The 21,300-nt window shown below is 32.4% G+C and overlaps 1 protein-coding gene across 3 annotated transcripts in view; it reads right to left on the bottom strand.

Annotated features, from left to right (window-relative positions):
• Window positions 1–14,019, bottom strand: part of Dbp21E2 (putative ATP-dependent RNA helicase Dbp21E2) — a 52,726-nt gene extending 38,707 nt beyond the window's left edge. For 2 of the 3 annotated variants that reach the window (XM_076449707.1, XM_076449705.1), the window contains exons 1-6: window positions 13,881–14,019; window positions 8,852–8,970; window positions 8,283–8,558; window positions 3,007–3,153; window positions 1,720–1,920; window positions 1,220–1,291 (exon numbers count right to left, since the gene is read on the bottom strand). In XM_076449707.1, the coding sequence (XP_076305822.1) occupies window positions 1,220–1,291; window positions 1,720–1,920; window positions 3,007–3,153; window positions 8,283–8,558; window positions 8,852–8,914 (759 nt within the window). In that variant the 5' untranslated portion in view covers window positions 8,915–8,970; window positions 13,881–14,019. Of the gene's footprint in view, window positions 1–1,219; window positions 1,292–1,719; window positions 1,921–3,006; window positions 3,154–8,282; window positions 8,559–8,851; window positions 8,971–13,129; window positions 13,153–13,880 lie in introns of those variants that run through there. The other variant, XM_076449706.1, reaches the window with a different exon arrangement.
• Between the last annotated feature and the right edge of the window lie 7,281 nt (window positions 14,020–21,300).

Consider the following 21,300-nt stretch of genomic DNA (forward strand, 5'->3'; position numbering starts at 1 on the left):
ACAAAATATAAGTCCATTAAACCCCAGCCAAGACCAGACACTTTATAAAGGCTAGTTTTATATTTTTTGGATAGAGTAACATGAGTGAAACTGTACTGCATCATTGCAACTTCTGTAATGTTAGTCAGGCATAGCTGAAAGGTTAATACAACAAAAATAAATATATGTATAAATGTATAATGCTATGAGATTTAAGTAATTTTTACTAAACATAGTGTTTTCATGTTATAATTTACAGCCATTCTAGTGCAAAAAAGCATAATTTATATTTATATCCTACTTTTTTTATGGTGGTTGCAAGGTTGGTCAAATCAACCCACCCATACAGAGATACAGTGGCGAAATTAAGAGATAAAATATATATGTTTTTCTATAAAAAAAACATTTGATAATTATCTGGAGGTCATGCAGTTTCACATCTGAAACTTAAAAATGTTCTGATGTATAAAAGTATTTTTAATTTTAAGATCAAACTTACTTCCATATTGAATAGTCAAAAATCAAAAAAAGGCACGATAAAAACATTACTTAAGACTTACATTTTAATTAAAAAATTTGTAACATTTATTAATAACCTGGAAAGTTTTATATACATAAATTACCAAAAATCATAGTATAATTACTCTTATACACATTTTCATGGTTATGAGACAGATCAGGTCTGTAAAATGCCTCTGAAACATGAGTAGTTAATGGAGCTATGACACTCTTTATAAAAAATAAAAACAAAATTCACAAAGTAAAATTGTTAAATACTAGAGAACCAAACAGTACAACATTTTAATGAAGGGAGTTTTCACAGTTATCCATGAAAACAACAAAACCAGCATGGTAAGGCATTTAGAGTAGCAATGAGCTTCCAAACCCAACCAAAAGTCAATCAGAACCAATGTTCCCAGACCCAAAATACACTGAGCTGAAGCTATACATACCTTTGAGAATTATTAAGAATATAATAAATATTTGAAATAGACAAATGTTTGCATACCAAGAGTTCACATGTTTCTAGCCACAACTCAAAACCAACAGCATTGTAAACCATTTGAAGTTTTGTACTGTCAGTTTTGGTTTGTGTTTTAGCAAGCATTCCTGAAGAAGCTGTAAAATGAAACATTGCATGTCTAATTAAATAAAAGCAGCATTTTGGTGTTATAAGGTTGTTTATTTCCAGAAATTTTTTTTCCTTACAGAAATTACAAAATAAGAAAATAATTCTTACCCTGGTTCCATGACCTCCAACCAAAACCTTCACATTTAAATTGCAGTTCACTACTAATTTATAAGCTACATTCTAAAAAAACAAACAAAAAAACAGAATTAGATGGATTTTCTTTTTTCAATAAAACCAAAAATCACTTTAAATAAATTCATAACTCTACAGCTTAGCACATTACCAAAATCCTACATTGTACTGTTCAAGAAGGACCTTTAAGAGGAAGAATGCAAGTGAACTATATTTATGAGGTTGTTTGAAAACATTATTTCCAACTTCTATCACAAGTAGCCATTAGGTTTTTAAGACTACTGATAACAGGTCAAAATGTCATCTCCACACAATTTCAAACAAGTGAATGAAGCCTACTGAACTATCCAAAAACATTATGCATCTACACACAAAATTAAAAAGTCTTGGAAATTTCTTTTCTTATGATAAAAACACAATCTCACAGACAACAATATACACGTATATACAATCATTAAGTTAATAAGAGGACTTACACCAATCTGCTCCACTAATTCTCTGCTTGGTGCAATAACTACAGCTCTTGGAGAATTTACAACTGGATCCTGGTAGTAAAGTTGTTTTTTGACTAACAGCTGATGTATAATTGGAGCAAGATATGCAACTGATTTCCCACTACCAGTCTCAGCACAACAAAGGACATTTCGATGACGTAGAATATGGGGTATGGCTCGTTCCTGAATATTATTATTTGTCTTAGTTGAATAGTATTTGCTTTATTATACTTAATTTGGTCAAAGAAACAAAAGTATCACATGCATTGCTGTAATCTTAGTCTTAAAACATTAAGTTAAGAATTCAAAATCCTTTTCAGAGCTTTTCATTTCATGGTGGTATAAAATATTCATTTGTTTGTCACTATAGTTACTAACCAATAAATATTCAATGATCATACTATTTACAAAACACATGATAACCAAATTATTAAAGAAATACTTGTATTTTTACTCTCCTAAAATTTATTTTCCATTATACAGGCTTACAAAGTCAGTGAATAGTGGAGTTTTCCCTGAAAGGTTTAGATTTAAAGCACAAATGATTATATAAAAAACACAAGATCTTAATAATGTATCTTAAATACAGTGATCCTTACTTTATTTCTGAAACCAATTAACCAAACTTCCCAACTTATATTAAATGTAACTTTTTACAACAACCTATCAGCCAATAAAATATATGTATACAAAATAGCACAACATAGCCATTAAGTAAAGCATTCCATATGTTAACTACCAAAATAGTAATTCTGCCTCAAATCAAGTCTAAGTTGGAATTTCAAAAGCTTATTAACTTACTACCCTATTTTAAATCCTCAGCTCCAACCTTATTTTTCTAACATTAAAACAGACCTTCCACAAGTAATTTTTCCACAGATCCATTAATATTTTTAAATACCTACATTACTTACCTATAATTATCCCATGTTCTAATAAAAACAAGTCAACAACTTAAAATTCTGTTGATAGTTTACACTAAACTGTATATCATGTAATAATTTTGTAGTAATACCTTCTACCCATTTTTGGTGTATCAATATTCTTACTATAATAAAAGCTTGATATATCTTATGTAATTAAGAACACCTATTTACACTTTGTATAAATATTTCTTTGCAAGATGTTTTTCTTTTCACTGCACATTAAAAATACTCACTGTTGACATTTCACTTAATGAACTTGTACAAACACTTCAAGCACTATTACATATCTAAAGAAAAATATAATACTGAAACTTTATCTATCTTTACATGAAACTTATTGCACCTGTATAATGGTAGGAGTTTGAAAACCTAATTCTGAAAGTCCTTTTAGAAGTAATGGGTGAAGATCTAGATCTTGAAATCTGAGTTTTTCTCCTGTTTCTTCTATCCCATCATCTGATGATAGATTAGTCCTTCGTAGTGAAGGGTTCTGTTATAAAAAATTAGTTTCTAATAAATCCTAATAGCTTTATTTTAGTGTAACTTCCATCACCTACTATGAAATAAATTAAAAACAATCATTTTTAAATTTTACATAGATAAAATTTATTACTTACACACAATTGTAAAGGTCTTTTAACACAATAAACATATTTTGATATGAGATAAGCCCATTTTATGCTTCCTCATGTTTTAAGAATGACATTCAGTATTTTAACATTCCTTCAAAGAAAACTTTAACAAAATGTTCTGTAAATTACAATTAAATTCATGCAATATATTACAGTTGATAATTAAGAGATTCAGATAAACCAACACATATACGTGACTTCATAGTTTGTTTGCTTCTGGTTAAGCACAAAAACACACAATGGGATATATCTGATCTTCTCACCATGAGTATTGAAAACCAGTTTCTACCACTGTAACTCTGTAGAGATACCACTGTGCCACAGGGGAGCAGCATCATAGAAAAAGTATTTTTTTCTTGTTTCTTATTTATGTCAACAAATTGAATACTTCTTCAAATGTTGTGATTCAAACTTTACTGATTATACCAAAGATTCTTGGATACATTAATATGGCTCAGAAGTACCTGGACATTTGTTGGTAATTATGACAAAACATTTATTTCAATACTGAGATAACAAAGCATGGGAAAGATTTACAGCTGTGTGATACATATATAATAATGTACTGTTGAAAAAGAATAAATTAGATGTGACTGTTGGAAAAAAAGACTTAACGTCTTTAACAATGTTTAGCTGCAGTAAATTAGGTAACAGAATTATGAAATCAAGTTAGAAAAACTTTAATTCAAGAATTAATATTATGAGTAATAAGAACTTATCTATAAAATTGCAAACAGTTCTGAGCCTTTTATTATTGCAAACATACCAATATACTGGAAGGTACAGAAAGACATTAAATTTATATATGGTTTAAAACACTTGAATTGCAAGAGAAGCCTTAAACATGTGACCTCTATATGAGGTAAGAGAATCATGAAATCAACTTGGAAATATTTTAATTCAAGAGAGAATAAAAAGATTGAAAAATAATAATCTGATTATTTAAGCTCTAAAAATTCTACTCACAAACTTTTCATTTGTTATAATATTATGGAATATGTTTCAGAAATAAGGAGGCATTTGCTTTTAACTCCTTTCAACATCTTGTTGTTATGTGAGATATATGAAAACCTCCATTAAATCATAGTTGTGATATTTTGCTTGTATGGTTTAGAGGCAAGGACTAACTTTCAAAGTTTATTTGACTCTGGTCATCTTGATTTCCCTTGCATTCTAATGATAATAAATGTCTGTTGCAATACAAAACAACAACACTAAAAGACAGAAAAGAATAATAAAACATTAAAAATAAATTGCAAATAAAAATGTAGAAACATACAATTAAATATTGAACCTACACATAAATCAATTAAATGAAGTTGAACACTACAAGTAAAACACATAAATGAAGTTGAACACTGCAATTAAATATAATATTTTCAGAATAATATTAATAATTATGCCATAGCACTACAATGTTACATACCTATGTACAAAAATAACGTTATGTGTGTACTGAGAATGTCAGTATTAATAACAGCAAATTTCCAATTATTATCCTGTCTGTAAATTAATTTTAAATTTTATATTATCTTCTTATCCTAACATTACTTATCATGTTAATCAATGTTCTCCTCCACAAATTTCACAATAAAAGAATCCCCACTGCATTTATTTGACTTTCATCCTTGTATTATAAATTAAGTACATACCCATGGTTATGGAATTTATCTTAGTAATTTTTGTCCCTAATTTACAGATCAAAAAGCGAGGCCCAATAGACATATTTATCAAACAGAAACAGTCAATTGCAGAACATGCAATTAATTCTGAATCAGATGATGACAATGTAAATGAAACTGAAGTATTGTCAACAAAAATAATTTGTACTTGCTTTACTCAGAAATATGACTCCTTACATATTAAATTTGTTTTTTTAGCAACAAATGATAGAGTGCCAAATCTGCAATGTATTACTTGTAGAGGTGTGTTGGCTAATGTTGCAATGAAGCCATTAAAGTTCAAGAGGCATTTAAATACAAAACATAAAGAAATGAGTTCAAAACCAAAATTTTTTTTAAAGAAAGCATGTTGACTTAAAAGTCCATCAGAAACAAATCTTTGACGCATCACACAAAAATACTTGGCTTTGAGAATTTCTTATAATGTAGCACTTTGAGGTGTTAAGGCTAAAAAAGCCATACACAGTTGGTGAGATGTTGGAGATGAGCTGTATTAAAGATGTGTGCATGGAAATGCTGGGCAAGGAAATGGCAAAGAAAATGGCTCAGGTGCCATTTTCAAATGACACTACAGCTCAACGAATTCCCAACCTGGCTCTTGATATCAAAGATCAACTCATATAACAGATTAAATTGGCAAAGTACTTTTCTTCACAGCTTGATGAATGAACAGATGTTACTAATATGGAAATTCTGACGGTGTATGTGTGTTTTGAACATGAGGGTGATTTGAAAGAAGAGTTTTTATTTTCTCCCACACTACCAACAGAAACAACTAGTCCTAAAATGTTCAACACTGTGAGCAACTACATTGTTAACAAATGCAGGTTGGATTTCAAGTTTTGTGTTTGATGAAACTCACAATTTTAGGATGGCATTTGGAAGTGGTTACCCAGATTTAGGTGCTTTCACCATAACACAAGTTAACATACTGCTTCCTTCACTGAGTCTTGTAACAAAAAATATGACAACAAAACTAAACAGAATGCTCAGAGAGGTCATAAAATTGTGAACCATGTAAAGGCAAATGCTTTAAATTTGAGACTATTTGCTGCATTGTGTGATGATATGGAAGCTGATCATGAAAAGCTCCTATTTCATGTTAATGTACATTGGTTATCAAAGGGAAAAAAAGTCCTGTCAAGAATATATGAGCTACAAAACAAGCTTGCCAAGTCTATTCAGGCAAAAAAACAAATTGGTCACAACTGTTCCTTGATGTCAATTGGATTGCCAAGCTGGTTTATTTGGCCAATATCTTTGCTATCTCTAATGATCTCAAGACCTCCATGCAGGAAAGGATGGTTTCATGTTTTACAATGGCAGACAGGAATGATGGATAGAAATGAAAGCTAGAAGCATGGATGAGTTGAGATTGTTATGACATGTTTCATCAATTTGCAACAATCATCGCTGATGCAGGTGAAGACCTTAATGTTACATCTCTACAAAATTGTTATCAGAGAACACAAGACGAATTTGACAGAACCTTTTGATTTTTACTTTCCAGCAGAAGAAGATCCACAGAAAGGATATGGATAGATTCAAAATCCAGTTATTTCACTAAAAGATGACTTAACTGTCACTATAGAAGATAAACTGTTGGAACTGGCTGCTGGTGAAGGATTGAAGATAAGCATCAAAACTGCAACATCACTTTTTTTTAATAAAAGTGAAAACAGAATATCCTGAGTTTACTGAAATTCCTCTAAAAATTCTTCTTCCCTTCCTTTCAACATACCTCTGAGAAACTGGTTTCTCAGCCATGAGTATCATTAAGACAAACTACAAGAATAATATGGATATTCATTTTCCATTGCACACAGCACCATCCTCAACTGAACCACAACTATTATTGTGTTAATAAAATAGATCATCCATTTTATATTTTAGTGTTATGACACATTTTCAAAATGATTATGTCAAGTTAATTTTACCTATTCCTTTCAATCTTTTTTTTTCTTAACATTTTTATTCATTGGAGTTTAAAATAACTAAAAAATATAACATTCTTTTAACCTACTTTATTATTTTTTAACTTATTACTTATATACATATACTTTTTATAATATCTTTGTTAGGAGACTTTACTGGTTTGATTTCTAATATTTTTATTTACATTGTTTGTTTGTTTTTTAATTTTGCACAAAGCTACACAAGGACTATCTGCACTAGCCATCCCTGATTTAGCAGTGTAAGACTAGAAGGAAGGAACCTAGTCATCACCACCCACTGCCAACTCTTGAGTTACTCTTTTATCAACAAATAGTGGGGTTGACTATCACATTATAGCACCAACATGGCTGAAAGGACCAGCAAGTTTGGTGTGGCAGGGATTCCAACCCACAACACTAGGTTTATAAGTCAAGCACCTTAACCACATTGCCATACCAGGCCGTATTTATATTGTAATATTGTATTATTTGTTTTTAAAATAAACAAAAATGTGTCAACTTTTATTATATTCATTATATTATTTTCATTATAAATTAATATTACTACAAATGTTCAAATATTTTCTTACATCATAAACATATAATAGGTATTTTATACTATCTGCACAGATGCACACACAGCCAGTCAATCTTCAATGAATTTAAATGGGAACATCTCAGCAAGTATACTATATACACTCCTCTTCCAATTACTACAGTGAAGAATGTGGTTTTCTGGCCTGATATGCTATGTGCCTATACAAATACAATAATATGGTACATATATGATAGTGGTACCTGGCACATTGCACAAAAAAAAAAGTCCACAACATCAGATAGTTTTAGGAGAACTTCTCTACAGTCTTGCATGCTGAAAGAAAGGGAGAGGAAATGACATGGGAAACTGAAAGCTTTATCAAATGCAGAAGTCATGGAGAAGGTTGGGGCCTAACCGAGGCAAGTGTTGAAAAACACACCCAAGTGGACAATATCTTGGGCAGGAATCAGAAAGGACTTCTCCATCTAAGAATCTAACCAAATTTGTCAAAAACAGGTAAATATGTTATTCATGCATTGGTGGAAGTGCAACCCTCCAACATGCATAAGCTGGGTCAAGTCCAGTAGCACGAGAAAACAATTTTGTATACAGAGGATAGCAATGAACAAGAAAAGCTATCATGTGAGTGACGTTAAGATACTGTATCTAAAGTATATGCTCAATTTCTAGTCATTTGGCTGGACAGACAAAATTGGTCTATGCTTGTACTATAAAACTGTAAAAAAACAAAGTCAAATATTATCTCTCAACAAAATTATATAAAAAAGGCACTTGCTGATCATGTATATATAAAAATACAACTTAATACTCACTTCCCCAAATTTATGAACTGTGAAATAATCTCCTCGAGATTTGCGATGTTTCCAACCTTGAGATGCTAGAGGTACCTGACCGTACTTTGCATAGACTTGACTATAATAAAAATTAAACTCAGGGCGCTTACAAGTAATGATAGGAATGTTTTGATTTCCTTGACGGCTCTTTCTTTTTATTTCCTCTAAACGTTTTGTCTCTTTCTTCTTTTTCAGTGTTTTTAGAGACTTTTCTAAATATGCTGGAACTGTTATCACTGGCAGACTTCCACTGAACTACAGTTGTAAATCAACAACAAACTATTACTATTAGGATAATAATAAAACAATAATTGCATGGCAACTATAAAACACTGACTTATTCACAGAAAACTAACACCCTAAATGTTCACACTGTTTAAAAAAACAAAACCAATATTTCTAAATAAGGGTAATTTCAGTTTTTATGAATTGTAAAAAATAAATATCACAGCAAAATAAGTCATTAATAAAACATTTATGGGCAATCACTACAAAAGTACAAATAATCTTCCTATTCATAATGTACATTCAGTGTGCATTATGCCTACCTGTCTGGAAAAACCACTGTGAACAAGCTTTAAAACACTGTTAGTAAATTTAGGTAACATCATAAGAAATATGTGGGTGCTCTTTTCTCAGGTAACATCAAAAACAACAGGAAATATTTCTGCAAAAAAAACAAAAGTGTTATAACAAAATCACATAAATATCACCAGAAATCAGTTATTAAGTTTTCAGAACACTGACAAGATCTTACATCAAGGATCAATTTAACCAGTACTCCATCACAATCTATGACCCAAAAATAATAGCATAAGTACCAATCAAATTCTTGTATGCATTTCCTGTAGCTGGCAATCAAATAATTTGTTGTCAAACATTAAACAAAGAGAAAGAAAACCATTAAATTACACTCTTCAAAAAAAGAAATGCAAAAGGCAAAATATGAGACAAACTGTTAACAAGCTTATTCTAGGTAGTTCTGTATGGCATGTGTGAAACTTTGCACATTCACTGATGAACATCCAAAGTCTGCAAAGGCGAAGTCCACGCTCACTAGTTGAAGTTTAACGTCACTCAACATCACTAACGAGTATGACCCCCGTGAGCATCAATAACTGCTTGGCATCTCCTGCCCATGGAAGCGATGAGATGACAAATCACATCCTGTGGAATGGCTGTCCACTCAGCCTGCAAAGCTGCTGCAAGCTGAGGTAGAGTCTGAGGTTGTCGCCGTTGCAGACATAGGTCCAACTCGTCCCAAAGATGTTCAATGGGGTTTAAATCTGGTGATCTGGAAGGCCAGGGAAGAACGTTGATGTTGTGGTGTCTCAAGAAGACAGTGGTGAGTCAGGCTGTGTGAGAACGGGCGTTGTCATGTTGAAAAACGTCGTTGACGTTCACCATGATGGGTTGCACATGGGGCCTAAGAATCTCATCGACGGTTGCGTACGGTCTGATCGGAAATCCTACGCAGCCGTGGTATGGTTGAGGCAGTAGACGTTGCAGTGGTGGTCCTATCCCAAAGGTGACGTAACCAGATGTAGCGATCTTGTGCGGGCGTGGTCACACGAGGTCTGCTAGATCGTGGACGGTCACGAGTTGATCCATGTTGTTGGTGACCTTTCCATAGCCTTGTGATGGTGCTTGGGTGGACATTCACAGCTCTGGCAACATCTGATAGAGATTCGCCTGCTTCAAAGCAACCAATGGCATTGTTGCGTTGTGCTTCAGTCAGTCTTGGTGTAACTGTATTGCGTGTCAGTGCCTTAACACTGAGCTATGGAAACCAAGAACCCGTCACTTTTATAGGGATTTTGCACATGTTGCACTTGCAGAACATGCAGATCTCTCAAACAAATTTATTGGACACAAATGCGTTTTGGCAAAAAATCCGTTGTTTTCCTCCGTTTTCAAAGTGTACAACTTTTATTGTCATTTTGGTCTGACAATCAGTGCCTTAACACGTGTAACATCACATAATCTGAGCTTGTAACATTATTACATATATTTCTCTTTAAGATAAAAAAATATCCCTTTTGCGTTTCTTTTTTTGAAGAGTATATAATGATTTGTAATTTAATTTGATCCTTTTACTATGGTTTGTAAATTTGTTGGTCATGAAACCTGATGTGAAAGTTCTTTAAATTCTAGCTTGATAATATTCACACTAGTTATTGTTGAACACGTGTCAAAAGTTGAAACTATGCTTTGGTGACAACATTCAAGAGACCCTGATGAAAGATGTTTTGTTTTACTTCACGTAAAATTTGATTGTGGCAATTGTGTGCCTATAAAGTAAGTATGAATCATGGCTAAAAATTATCAGAATGTTTTATTGTAACAATATATCTTCATATTTAGTGAAATTCATATGCAACAAACATTTGTTGACAGAATAATTTGACTGGAGTTCCCAGACCATGGAACAATACAAAGACAAGTAGTCCAACAGACAGATACTAATAAACAGAAGTACAAAACATCATTAAACATTGTACATTCTTCATGATACATAGGTATGGAATTGATGTATCTGGATTTTGTTTAAAAAAAGTGATAAAGTGTTAAATAAAAAGGTTGTTAAACAAAACTATTTCTACAAGCATTGGGAATAATCTGGCTCATTGAACAGAAAAGTGACCGCATTAAAGAAAGCAGATGTTTATTATAAGTAGAATTCAGTCAGCCTGATAAATGTTACATATGACATACCTCAGAGGTCAGTGTTAGAAACTTCACTCTTTTGTCATTTATATCAATAATACTCATAAAGAAATGGTCAGTAACTTAACTTTGTTAATGATATTAGGGTGTTGGGTTTTGCTGGCCACAAGAATGCTACTGTTGTTTTACAAAATGATTTCCATTATGTGTTGAGTAGGACAATTAAATGACAAATTGCTTTTAATTATTACAAATGTAAGGTAATGAATGCAGTTTATCATAATTTATAAATATAATTTTGATGGAATAACCTTAACATTAGTTACAGAAGGAAAAAAAAATTGAGACTGTTCTGGCCAATCAGTTTCTTGAGCCATCCAAGGTGTGTGCTGTTGCTTTTGGTGGGGCAGATATTTTAGGTTGTATCTATAGAAATACTTAAATCAAGTCTTAAAAGGTTATAATTTCTTTGTAAATGTCACTGGTTAGGTCATGTTTGTTGTACTGTGTTCAGTACTGGGCTCTTCACCTTAAAAAGGACATAAAATTGTTGAAAAGGATTTGGAAAGCTATAAGAATTATCATGGGATGGAAAAGTTGTTATACAAGAACAGGTTAAGATCTCTGAAATGGTTTTTTTCTTTACAGAGTCAGAGGAGATCTGACTGAAGTGTATAAGATTGTTAATAGAATTGACACATGTATCAATTTTGACAAGATAGGTGTTGAGGTCATCTTTAGTTAAAACAGCTTTATTTTTCTAACACATTTGGCTTTTGGTATGGGTTGCCTTCACATGTGGTGAATATAGTAAATTAAAGGGAGTTTAAGGGAAGACTAGATAAATATTCAGACTAAAAGGGTTGACTACGAGCATTTTATTTTTAAAGTTTAATGAATGGAATCGCCCAGATGAACTAACAGATCCCCTGTTGTCATTAAATTTTACAATATATGTCATTTATAATCTTGAATAAAAACCTTGTCATCAGCATCCTTTAAGGATCACATCTCCACTTAAACATTTGTAAAAAATAGCCATTTAAACTATTTATACATGAAAATGTTCATTTGTCCATGACTTGAGTGGTTACAATTGTTTGTAACAATTATTCAAACAAAATGATGTAAATAAAACACAATTAACACCTGCAGGAGTATTTATATATATTATACACAGAAAGAACCAATTTTTTGGTGAAGTATTTACACTTAATATTATAGTTTTAAAACTTATAATTACTCAATATGTGGTGCCCACCTGCTGGTAGTAACAAGTAATTAGAGGGTTAATTTTTTGTTTAACCTCTACATGTCCATTGGTATACATGCAACCTCTATCAAAAGTACACTACGATGATAAATAACACAACTGCTAATAATTGAACTACAATATAAATCATTTTTACAAACCCCTCTTAGAGGATACAATTTTTTTACCATTACTTACTGTACTGAAATATTAGATTGTTACACATTATTAACTTTCTCTACCAAAATTGCTACAAGTTTCATTTGATATTCCATTAAACATCTCAGGTACAATTACTGTTATAATTCTTTTACAATTAATTTGATGTTGGTTTATATTCTTGCACAGAAAGTTAATCTGTTCAGAAATAGCTATGAGTTAACTACTGTATGCCAAAACAAGGTTTATCAGTCTAATTTTACACTAACTGACCTGACTAAAATTCTTACATGCTTATAGTACTTGCTCACTCCATATATTTTCCTTTTCTTTAGATTTAAAAAGTACACCACATAAAAAGTTATTCTGAGATTAATTCTGCTACTTAGCATCATGACTGATATTTTATCTTATCACAGTATATATTTGATAGTAACTTTTGCATTTTTTTCACTAGTATTTTAAACTTCAATGCAAATTTATATCCAACTCATTTAATCATCAGTACAGAAAACATTTTGACTTCTAGTTCTACTTGTATAAATAAGTCCAAATTCTACAACTTGTTTCACAAACAATATATCCTGTCAGTATCAGTCGAAAGGAAAAAGAAACAAACTAAAGCTATGATTTTTCACTTTAAAATGTACTCAAAAAACAGTGCAAAAAAACTAGACAAAGAGAAGTGTCCAGGCACAGTCGTATTTAGTAGTAATACTGAATAATAGTAAATAAAACCAGCTAGTACCTGTACCAGTTCCACTAAAGAATAATATTATTAGTATCACTACTAGTAGTACTACAGGGTGGCTCGTAAGTCCCTACACATCCATATGTTATAATGTTATATTCAATAATACAAATGATAAGTTGAATGCAGCTATTACCGCAGCATTTGGAACAATAACCCCTGCTCAGTGATGACGAGAAACCCACTTGTTGAAATTTAATCGTTTGGGCTGAAAAGTGTAAAGTGTTTTCCCCAAACGAGCGATATGCTATGTTGAGGAAAATGTCTCACAGAACATGGCGTCGCATAATATTATGGAGCGAGAATGAGGGACAGCACACAGATACACTGGATACATAAGATATATGGATGGGTAGGGACTTACAGGCCACCCTGTAGTACTGGAACTTGGAAGATAGGCAGGCCTTAATGAAGTTCCTACTCAATCAGCAACATTTGGCATTTGAATATTTTTGTTTTAATTAAAAACTTCTCAACTGTATCATTCAGAGCTGAACTTCAAATCTGCTATACGACACCAGTCAACTCAAACAACACAAAAACTAATAACAATATGATGTATAAGCAACTGCCGTATTTTGTACTGATAGTGGTACTATTAGTGGTGTTATAAGGCTTAGAGTGAAACAGTTTACTGTTAGTATTATAACAGTAAAGCCATTCGAAATTAAAACTTAAAACACACATTTAGACACGTTGTATGATTTCTTACACCATTAAATTTAAAAATTCTGAAATCATATTTTACTTGATTTTCTGCGATGTTACTATTAGTTGCTAGAGGTAAGACTTTGCCAATTCTAAAACTGTAAAGTAATAAGAATCGCTGTCGCTGTAAGTGTGACACAAAATCTCATCCTCCCGTTTTCCGAGATCTATTCTATTTTAAGTTTCATTAATGTTTATTTTTCTGATTTTACTCATTTAACTTTTTGTTTTTTACAAACTATATTTCTTAAGTATTATTTCATATTATATGAACAGCCAATTGTTTTAATATTTAAGTTTATTAATATCAAACGTAACTTAACAATTATAATTTATAACAGTAATTACAATATTAAGCATTGTTTGTTTGTTTTGGAATTTCGCACAAAGCTACTCGAGGGCTATCTGTGCTAGCCGTCCCTAATTTAGCAGTGTAAGACTAGAGGGAAGGCAGCTAATCATCACCACCCACCGCCAACTCTTGGGCTACTCTTTTATCAACTAATAGTGGGATTGACCATCACATTATAATGCCCCCACGGCTGAAAGGGCGAACATGTTTGGCGCAATGGGGATGCGAACCCACGACCCTCAGATTACGAGTCGCATGCCTTAACACGCTTGGCCATGCCGGACCTGTTTGTTTGAAGGTAAGCACAAATCTACACAATAGGCTATATGTGCTCTGTCTACCACGAGTATCAAAACCCGATTTTTAGAGCTGTAAATCCACAGACATACTGTTATAGATTAAATTATCTCAGCAAAATGTCGTATAAATATTATACGAAACGGAATGTAGGTCTAACATTACATCATTAAGGAAATGGAAAATTGGAGCAGGCAGTTAAATAAATGTGAAATCCCGCCAAGCTACATGCTATTTGTGTTGTAGTAATTTTAAGTGTTTAATAATTTAATCAAAAGGGTCGGCATGGCCAGGTGGGTTAAGGCGTTCGACTCGTAATCCGAGGATCGCAGGTTTTAATCCGTATCACACCAAACATGTTCGCCCTTTCAGCTGTGGGGGTGTTATAATGTACGATCAATCCCACTACTCGTTGCTAAAAGAGTAGCCCAAGAGTTGGCGATGGGTGGTGATGACTATTTGTCTTTACTCTAGTCTTACACTGCTAAATTAGTGACGGCTAGCCCAGATAGCCTTCGTGTAGTTTTCGCGAAATTCAAAAACAAAGTTAATCAAATAAATTGGGTCATACTACAATTTTAAATATTTCTAGGAAATTAGTCCGGTATAATGAAAAAATGGGGAGAGAGATATGTATGACTATAAAGCTGTTTGTCCCCCCATCTTAAATTAATGTCATTGTTTTCATTTTAAAATGTGCACTTGACATTTCTTATAGAAGACCACCAATACATCATCACACAACATTAACAAATTCAAAAGAAAAATAATTTTGCTTTCTCATAATTAAGGGAGAAAAACTTTTTTTTGATATTTCATCTAACACTTGTTTCACACTCGTGTAATAATAACAGTTTTGTTCAGGAAGTTCAAATATTGAAATTTGGTTGATTTCTCTACATATTTTAATACATTGTATTACTACACCTCATCCCACTGGCACAACAGTATATCTGCGGACTGTCACCCCCTACAAGTCGGGTTTCGATACTCGTGGTGGACAGAGCACAAATTGCCCACTGTGTAACTTAATTTGAAATAAACAAATAAAAACATATTGTAGTTATACTTGTTGTTTAATATCTGCATAATATTTAGTTTATATTTGTTTTAAAACAAGGCCACATTGAGCTCTCTGTTGTGGTCGCCGCAGAGAGTCAAATCCTATACGAGGATTCTCTTCTAGTCCCTCGTATTCTACACTTATAAGCCTGTAAAGTTACTTTTGTCTCACGGGGGTACATTTCTTTTATGAAAAGTAAAATAAAGTTTTCCATGGGTACTAAGATTTCATTCTAAAAGTAACCAGTGACAGTCTACTAAAACAAAAAAGTAATTTTTTGTTCGTATGTTATCAATTATTAAAGTGAATATGCGTTTTTTTATCTTTACATATTTTAGGAAAATACATGTGTTCAAAAGTTCAACATAAAAAAAAATACAAAACACTATAACCCGAGCGATTTATAAATATCGAACCTTCCGCATCAAGAGAAAACTAGGAATGACCGAGTGAAGCTAAGTCTAAGAAAAGGTATAATGACATAACGGCATACCATCTTGACAACCTGAAGTGTTTTGAATACTTTTCACAGCATTTATGTATGGTTAATTATCGTTGTGCAGAACGACAGTAAACCAGAAAGGCATATATAAATGGTCCCTAAGTAGGACAGTGATAAGTCTACATGCAACGCTGAAACCCAAGTCACAATTCCCCGCAGTGGACACAGCAAATGGCTCAATGTGGCTTTGTTCAAATACAAACAAACAAACAAACAACAGATACAAAGTGATAATAAAAGTGAAGATTTTTTAAAGAAAATAGTAAGCAGATAGAATAGAAAGAGAAAATAACAAATGTAAAAAATAACAAATAATAACCTTTGACAAAGATTATGAATAGAAATAAATAATTTAAATTGCACTTTTGTTCCTGACCGAGAAGTAATTAATGATTGCGATCTCTGATTCCATGATCTAACTTTATTCCACAAGGTTGTACGATATTCAAAGTGTCAATCCAAGAAACTTCTATTATTTCTCTACAAGCTTTAGATTTGAAATATGTTTCAATTCCGATGACAATCACATCATTAATAGAAAGACCTAGCTGGTTAAAGTGTAGGGAAATATGAAGTTATTTTTCGGTGTGACATATTTATGACTGATGAAATGCTTTCTAACAATCGTTTGGATCAATTCTGCATATTAGTAATTACATTAGTTTACATCGTACGATGCAAATAATGTGTCTTGTGCAAATAATTTTTTTCTAATAATTATAGTTTATAGTGTTTTTGATCATATTCCTCGAGGACCGGGATGGTTAGGGTCGCGAGTTTGAATCCCCGTCATACCAAACATGATCGCTGTTTCAGCTGTGGGGGCATTATAATGTGACGGCCACTCCCACTAGTCTTTAATAAAAGAGTAGCCCAAAAGTTAGCGGTTGGTGGTTGACTAGTTGCCTTCCTTCTTGTCTTACCCTGCTAAATTAAGGACGGCTAGCGCAAATAGCCCTCGTGTAGCTTTGCATGAAATTCAAAATAAACCATATTCCTCGATAGGTGTTTTTTTTAACTTGTAGATTACATAACGAACTTTCTTACATGGATGAACAAAAATATCTTTCAGACTTCTGCTCTTCTGGAAGGAGATAACGAGAACTTCAGGATATATTTATTTGTCTAAATCGATTGTTCAGTTTTAGTTGACAGTTTGGTTGTTGTTTTTGTGGTTCTCTTTTTCAGAATACGTGAAACGTTTTTGAGCCTGATGTAATGGGTAAAATCGAGAGGAATTCCGTTTGTTTGTCTCTGAATTTCGCGCTAGCCGTCCCTAATTTAACAGAGTAAGCAGTTAGTCATAACTACCCATCGCCAACTGTTGGGCTACTCTTTTATCAACGAATAGTGGGATTAACCGTCTCTTATAACGCCCCATGACTGAAAGGACGAGCATGTCTGGTGTGACGGGAATTCGAAACCCCGACCCTCAAATTAAGAGTCCAGTGTCCTAACCACGTTGCCATGTCAGGCCGAAGAAGTCTGTTTGACTAATTAATGTTTCACTGTTTAAAGATTGTTTTTTGTTAAACATTGTTAGCTTTTTCAGTCTGTATCAATTTCGGTATCTTATAGTCTCTTTCTAGGATGGTTTGTTTCAGATCCTCGATTTCATTTGTGTAATTTGTTTCATCATGACACATTTTCTTCATTTCTATCAGCCAAGCTGTTTTTAGTTTAGATATCGTATCTTTTTGTGAAAAACTATAGTTTACCTCCTACTGTACATCGGATATAATTTGCCATTTTCCGTCTACCTAGACATTTCTTAATACCTTAAAGTGCTATGGTTTATTGTAATTACTAATTTGTTCTAGACTGCGATTTCTTCTCTCTAGTGGATGCAGATAGACTGATATACAATATACTAAATTTGTTTAATCTTCGTATTTCATAGTTATCAGTTTTTTATCTTGCATATATTTTTAGGTAATTTGATATATGATTAATATTTTTAATTAATTATATTTATTGATTCGAAGTTCTAAACTGTCTATGCTTTCTATGATCCATTGAGATCCTCTTACTTCAAAGTCAGTTACTTCTGTTGAAAGTTTTTAACACCACCACTATAATAATCTTTTAAATTAGTCAATTTTATAATTATTTTGTTTTTCGTTTTGAATGAAAATTATACTGTTTCTTCTCGCTTTCGTTAAACGCAATACAATTTAATGCTAACTTTTATATTCTTTTGTGGTCTTAATTTATCAATTTTAGGAATAATACCATTTTCTTTTTTAAACAAAATATTCTGGAACATCGATATAATAATTAAAATTAGCTAATAAATAAGTTCTCAAAGTTGCTTCTATTTCTTGAATAGCCTCGTTTTATTCAATGCTTATTTGTGTTCTTTACTTTCAATAAGTTTTCTTAAAAGATGGTCCTTAATATTTTCCACATAAACCACACTCTAGTAGTTTTGCCAAAATTCCTAGGATTTAATAATCAGATCTTTATGAAACTTATAAACTCTAGTAAATACTAGTAAATATAATGAAAATTATACTGTTTCTTCTCGCTTTCTTTAAACGCAATACAATTTAATGCTAACTTTTATATTCTTTTGTGGTCTTAATTTATCAATTTTAGGAATAATACCATTTTCTTTTTTAAACAAAATATTCTGGAGCATCGATATAATAATTAAAATTAGCTAATAAATAAGTTCTCAAAGTTGCTTCTATTTCTTGAATAGCCTCGTTTTATTCAATGCTTATTTGTGTTCTTTACTTTCAATAAGTTTTCTTAAAAGATGGTCCTTAATATTTTCCACATAAACCACACTCTAGTAGTTTTTGCCAAAATTCCTAGGATTTAATAATCAGATCTTTATGAAACTTATAAACTCTAGTAAATACTTTTATTTGAATCTCTTCGATAACAACTTTATTAAATCATATTTTACAAGGGCAAAATGATGACTTTGTTGAGCATAGTTTTTTAACTCTATAAACATTTTAGATCAAATTGCTTGCTACTTTTATTAGTAGTAAATTTATTAATATATATGTAATTTTTACTACTATTATTCACCCCTCGTTGTGTATTCCTCTAAGTGGCGAGGGGAACTTCCAGAGAAAATTCTATACTTCTCTTAGATCTAAACATCCACCCGTGTGTTTGCCGTACGTAGCGACTCATAAAGGGGAGAAGAGAATCCTGGTGGTTGAAGGATCCAGCCCCAACATGCCACTTTTGTCTTTAATTCCTGAGTCAATCAGATGGTCCTGTTTTGCTAGGGTCAACTGAGTTACCAGTGTTGGACGTTCTCAGTAGGTGTTGTGGACATCGTGTCCAAAGATGGTGTTTGGGTATAGTATTCATAATTTGATACATCTTACTAAAGACATTTCACTACATAAACGAATAATGGAATCAACAAAAACTAAACATGTTAGATTTCACATTGTAGGCTCACAAAAATTACTTTACGTTTCAAATGTTTTCTTCCGATAACTCTTTGAAACAATGTTATAATGTGATTGATTATTTTCCACCTCATAGAAAGATCATCATATTAACCTATTAACCATCAGTTATAAATCAATTTTTATTATTTTCTTACATGAAAATTACATTCATCATAATATATAATTCTTCTCAGTAAAATATATCTGTTAGATTGTCAGACTATCTTGAACCAGATTTTCCTTTGTCTTTAATATTTTGAACGTGGTATAAAAATGCTTCGTTATTTACATTTTAGACGTTATTTACGTTTTGAATTAGATTTGGTTTGGTAATAACCCGTTCAGTTGCACCGAATATAAAATATTTCTTAGTTTTCCGATGCCTAGTCTTATTTGGTGATTATGTGTAACTCTGAGTTGAAATATTAGACTCATTTGGTCTTTCTTTGCTATGACAAGAAAAGAATTCAAAATGTGGATTTGCTACCTCTACATGATTATGTAATTAGTCGATTTTATCAGATGAATATTTCGAGTATACGCTCGATTAAATGAAAAGCGACTTTTATCACCTTATTCAGTATCTTAGTGTTAAAAACTATTCTTAACTGATGAGAATTTTGCTCTACATCTAAATCTATTACACTGTTCATTTCAATGTTTCAGATGTATTGAGGTTTCCATATAACAGCCAGAAGAGCTGGCGTAATGGTTTCTATAAAATTGATTGAAACTGTTTGTCGCTTCATTCCATCCTAGTGGATGTGATACTGGAAATTATACACAATCAGTACAAAGTAGAGAATTAGTGTCAGTACTACTTCATATATACTAATTAATTAAAGGTTTGAAATGCAACTCAGGTTCAATTTGAATAGAATATTGGAAAGAACAGCTGCTTTCTGTAATGTTTCAACTTTATTTTCATCCAAATAAGTTTTGAGGTCGTAACTTGCATAACGTTTAAATATCTCAATTAGATATAATTGTCTTAATTTGTCGAAACTGTTGCCAATATACATAGAATTACACTATCGATCAAGATGAACCTCTTCATCGTGGGGGAAATTCCATATAAGTTTGACCATCTTGTTTGTGATAATCTCGAAACGTTCAACGATAAGCCTCCAGCACAAACTCATATGCTTTCAGGATAGCTGCTTTAACATTATCATAGTTGATACAATCTTCTAGAGATTGAGCGACACAAGCTTCTTGTGCTTTACCAGTTAAAACACTTTGTAATAATAATAACCATTTTTCGGTGAGCTATTCCATGGTTTTGGGAATTTTGTTTGTTTGTTTTTGAATTTCGCATAAAGTTACTCGAGGGCTATCTGCGCTAGCCGTCCCTTATTTAGCAGTGTAAGACTAGAGGGAAGGCAGCTAGTCGTCACAACCCACCGCCAACTCTTGGGCTACTCTTTTACCAACGAATAGTGGGATTGACCGTAACATTATAACGCCCACACGACTAAAAGGGCGAGCATGTTTGGCGCGACGGGGATGCGAACCCGCGACCCTCAGATTACGAGTCGCACGCCTTAACACACTTGGTCATGCCGGTCCATGTTTTAGTAGCTTTCTCAAAATGTTGGAAATATTTATAAACTTCATTTTCATTAAATGTGGTACTTTAATGTACAGGTTAAGTTAAAAACTGACATTTTGCCTTAGTTGATCAAAGTTGAGTCTAACTTCCATATCTTTCAACCTAATTTTCTTTCCGGCTTCAATACGAGCTTGTTCGGCCTCGAGACGTTTACTCTCTCTTACCACTTCGATACAGGCTTGCTCTTTCCTTTTTGTTTCGATTTGGGATTGCTT

This window comes from Tachypleus tridentatus, chromosome 8, assembly GCF_004210375.1.
Source record: "Tachypleus tridentatus isolate NWPU-2018 chromosome 8, ASM421037v1, whole genome shotgun sequence".
Lineage (NCBI taxonomy): Eukaryota > Metazoa > Arthropoda > Merostomata > Xiphosura > Limulidae > Tachypleus > Tachypleus tridentatus.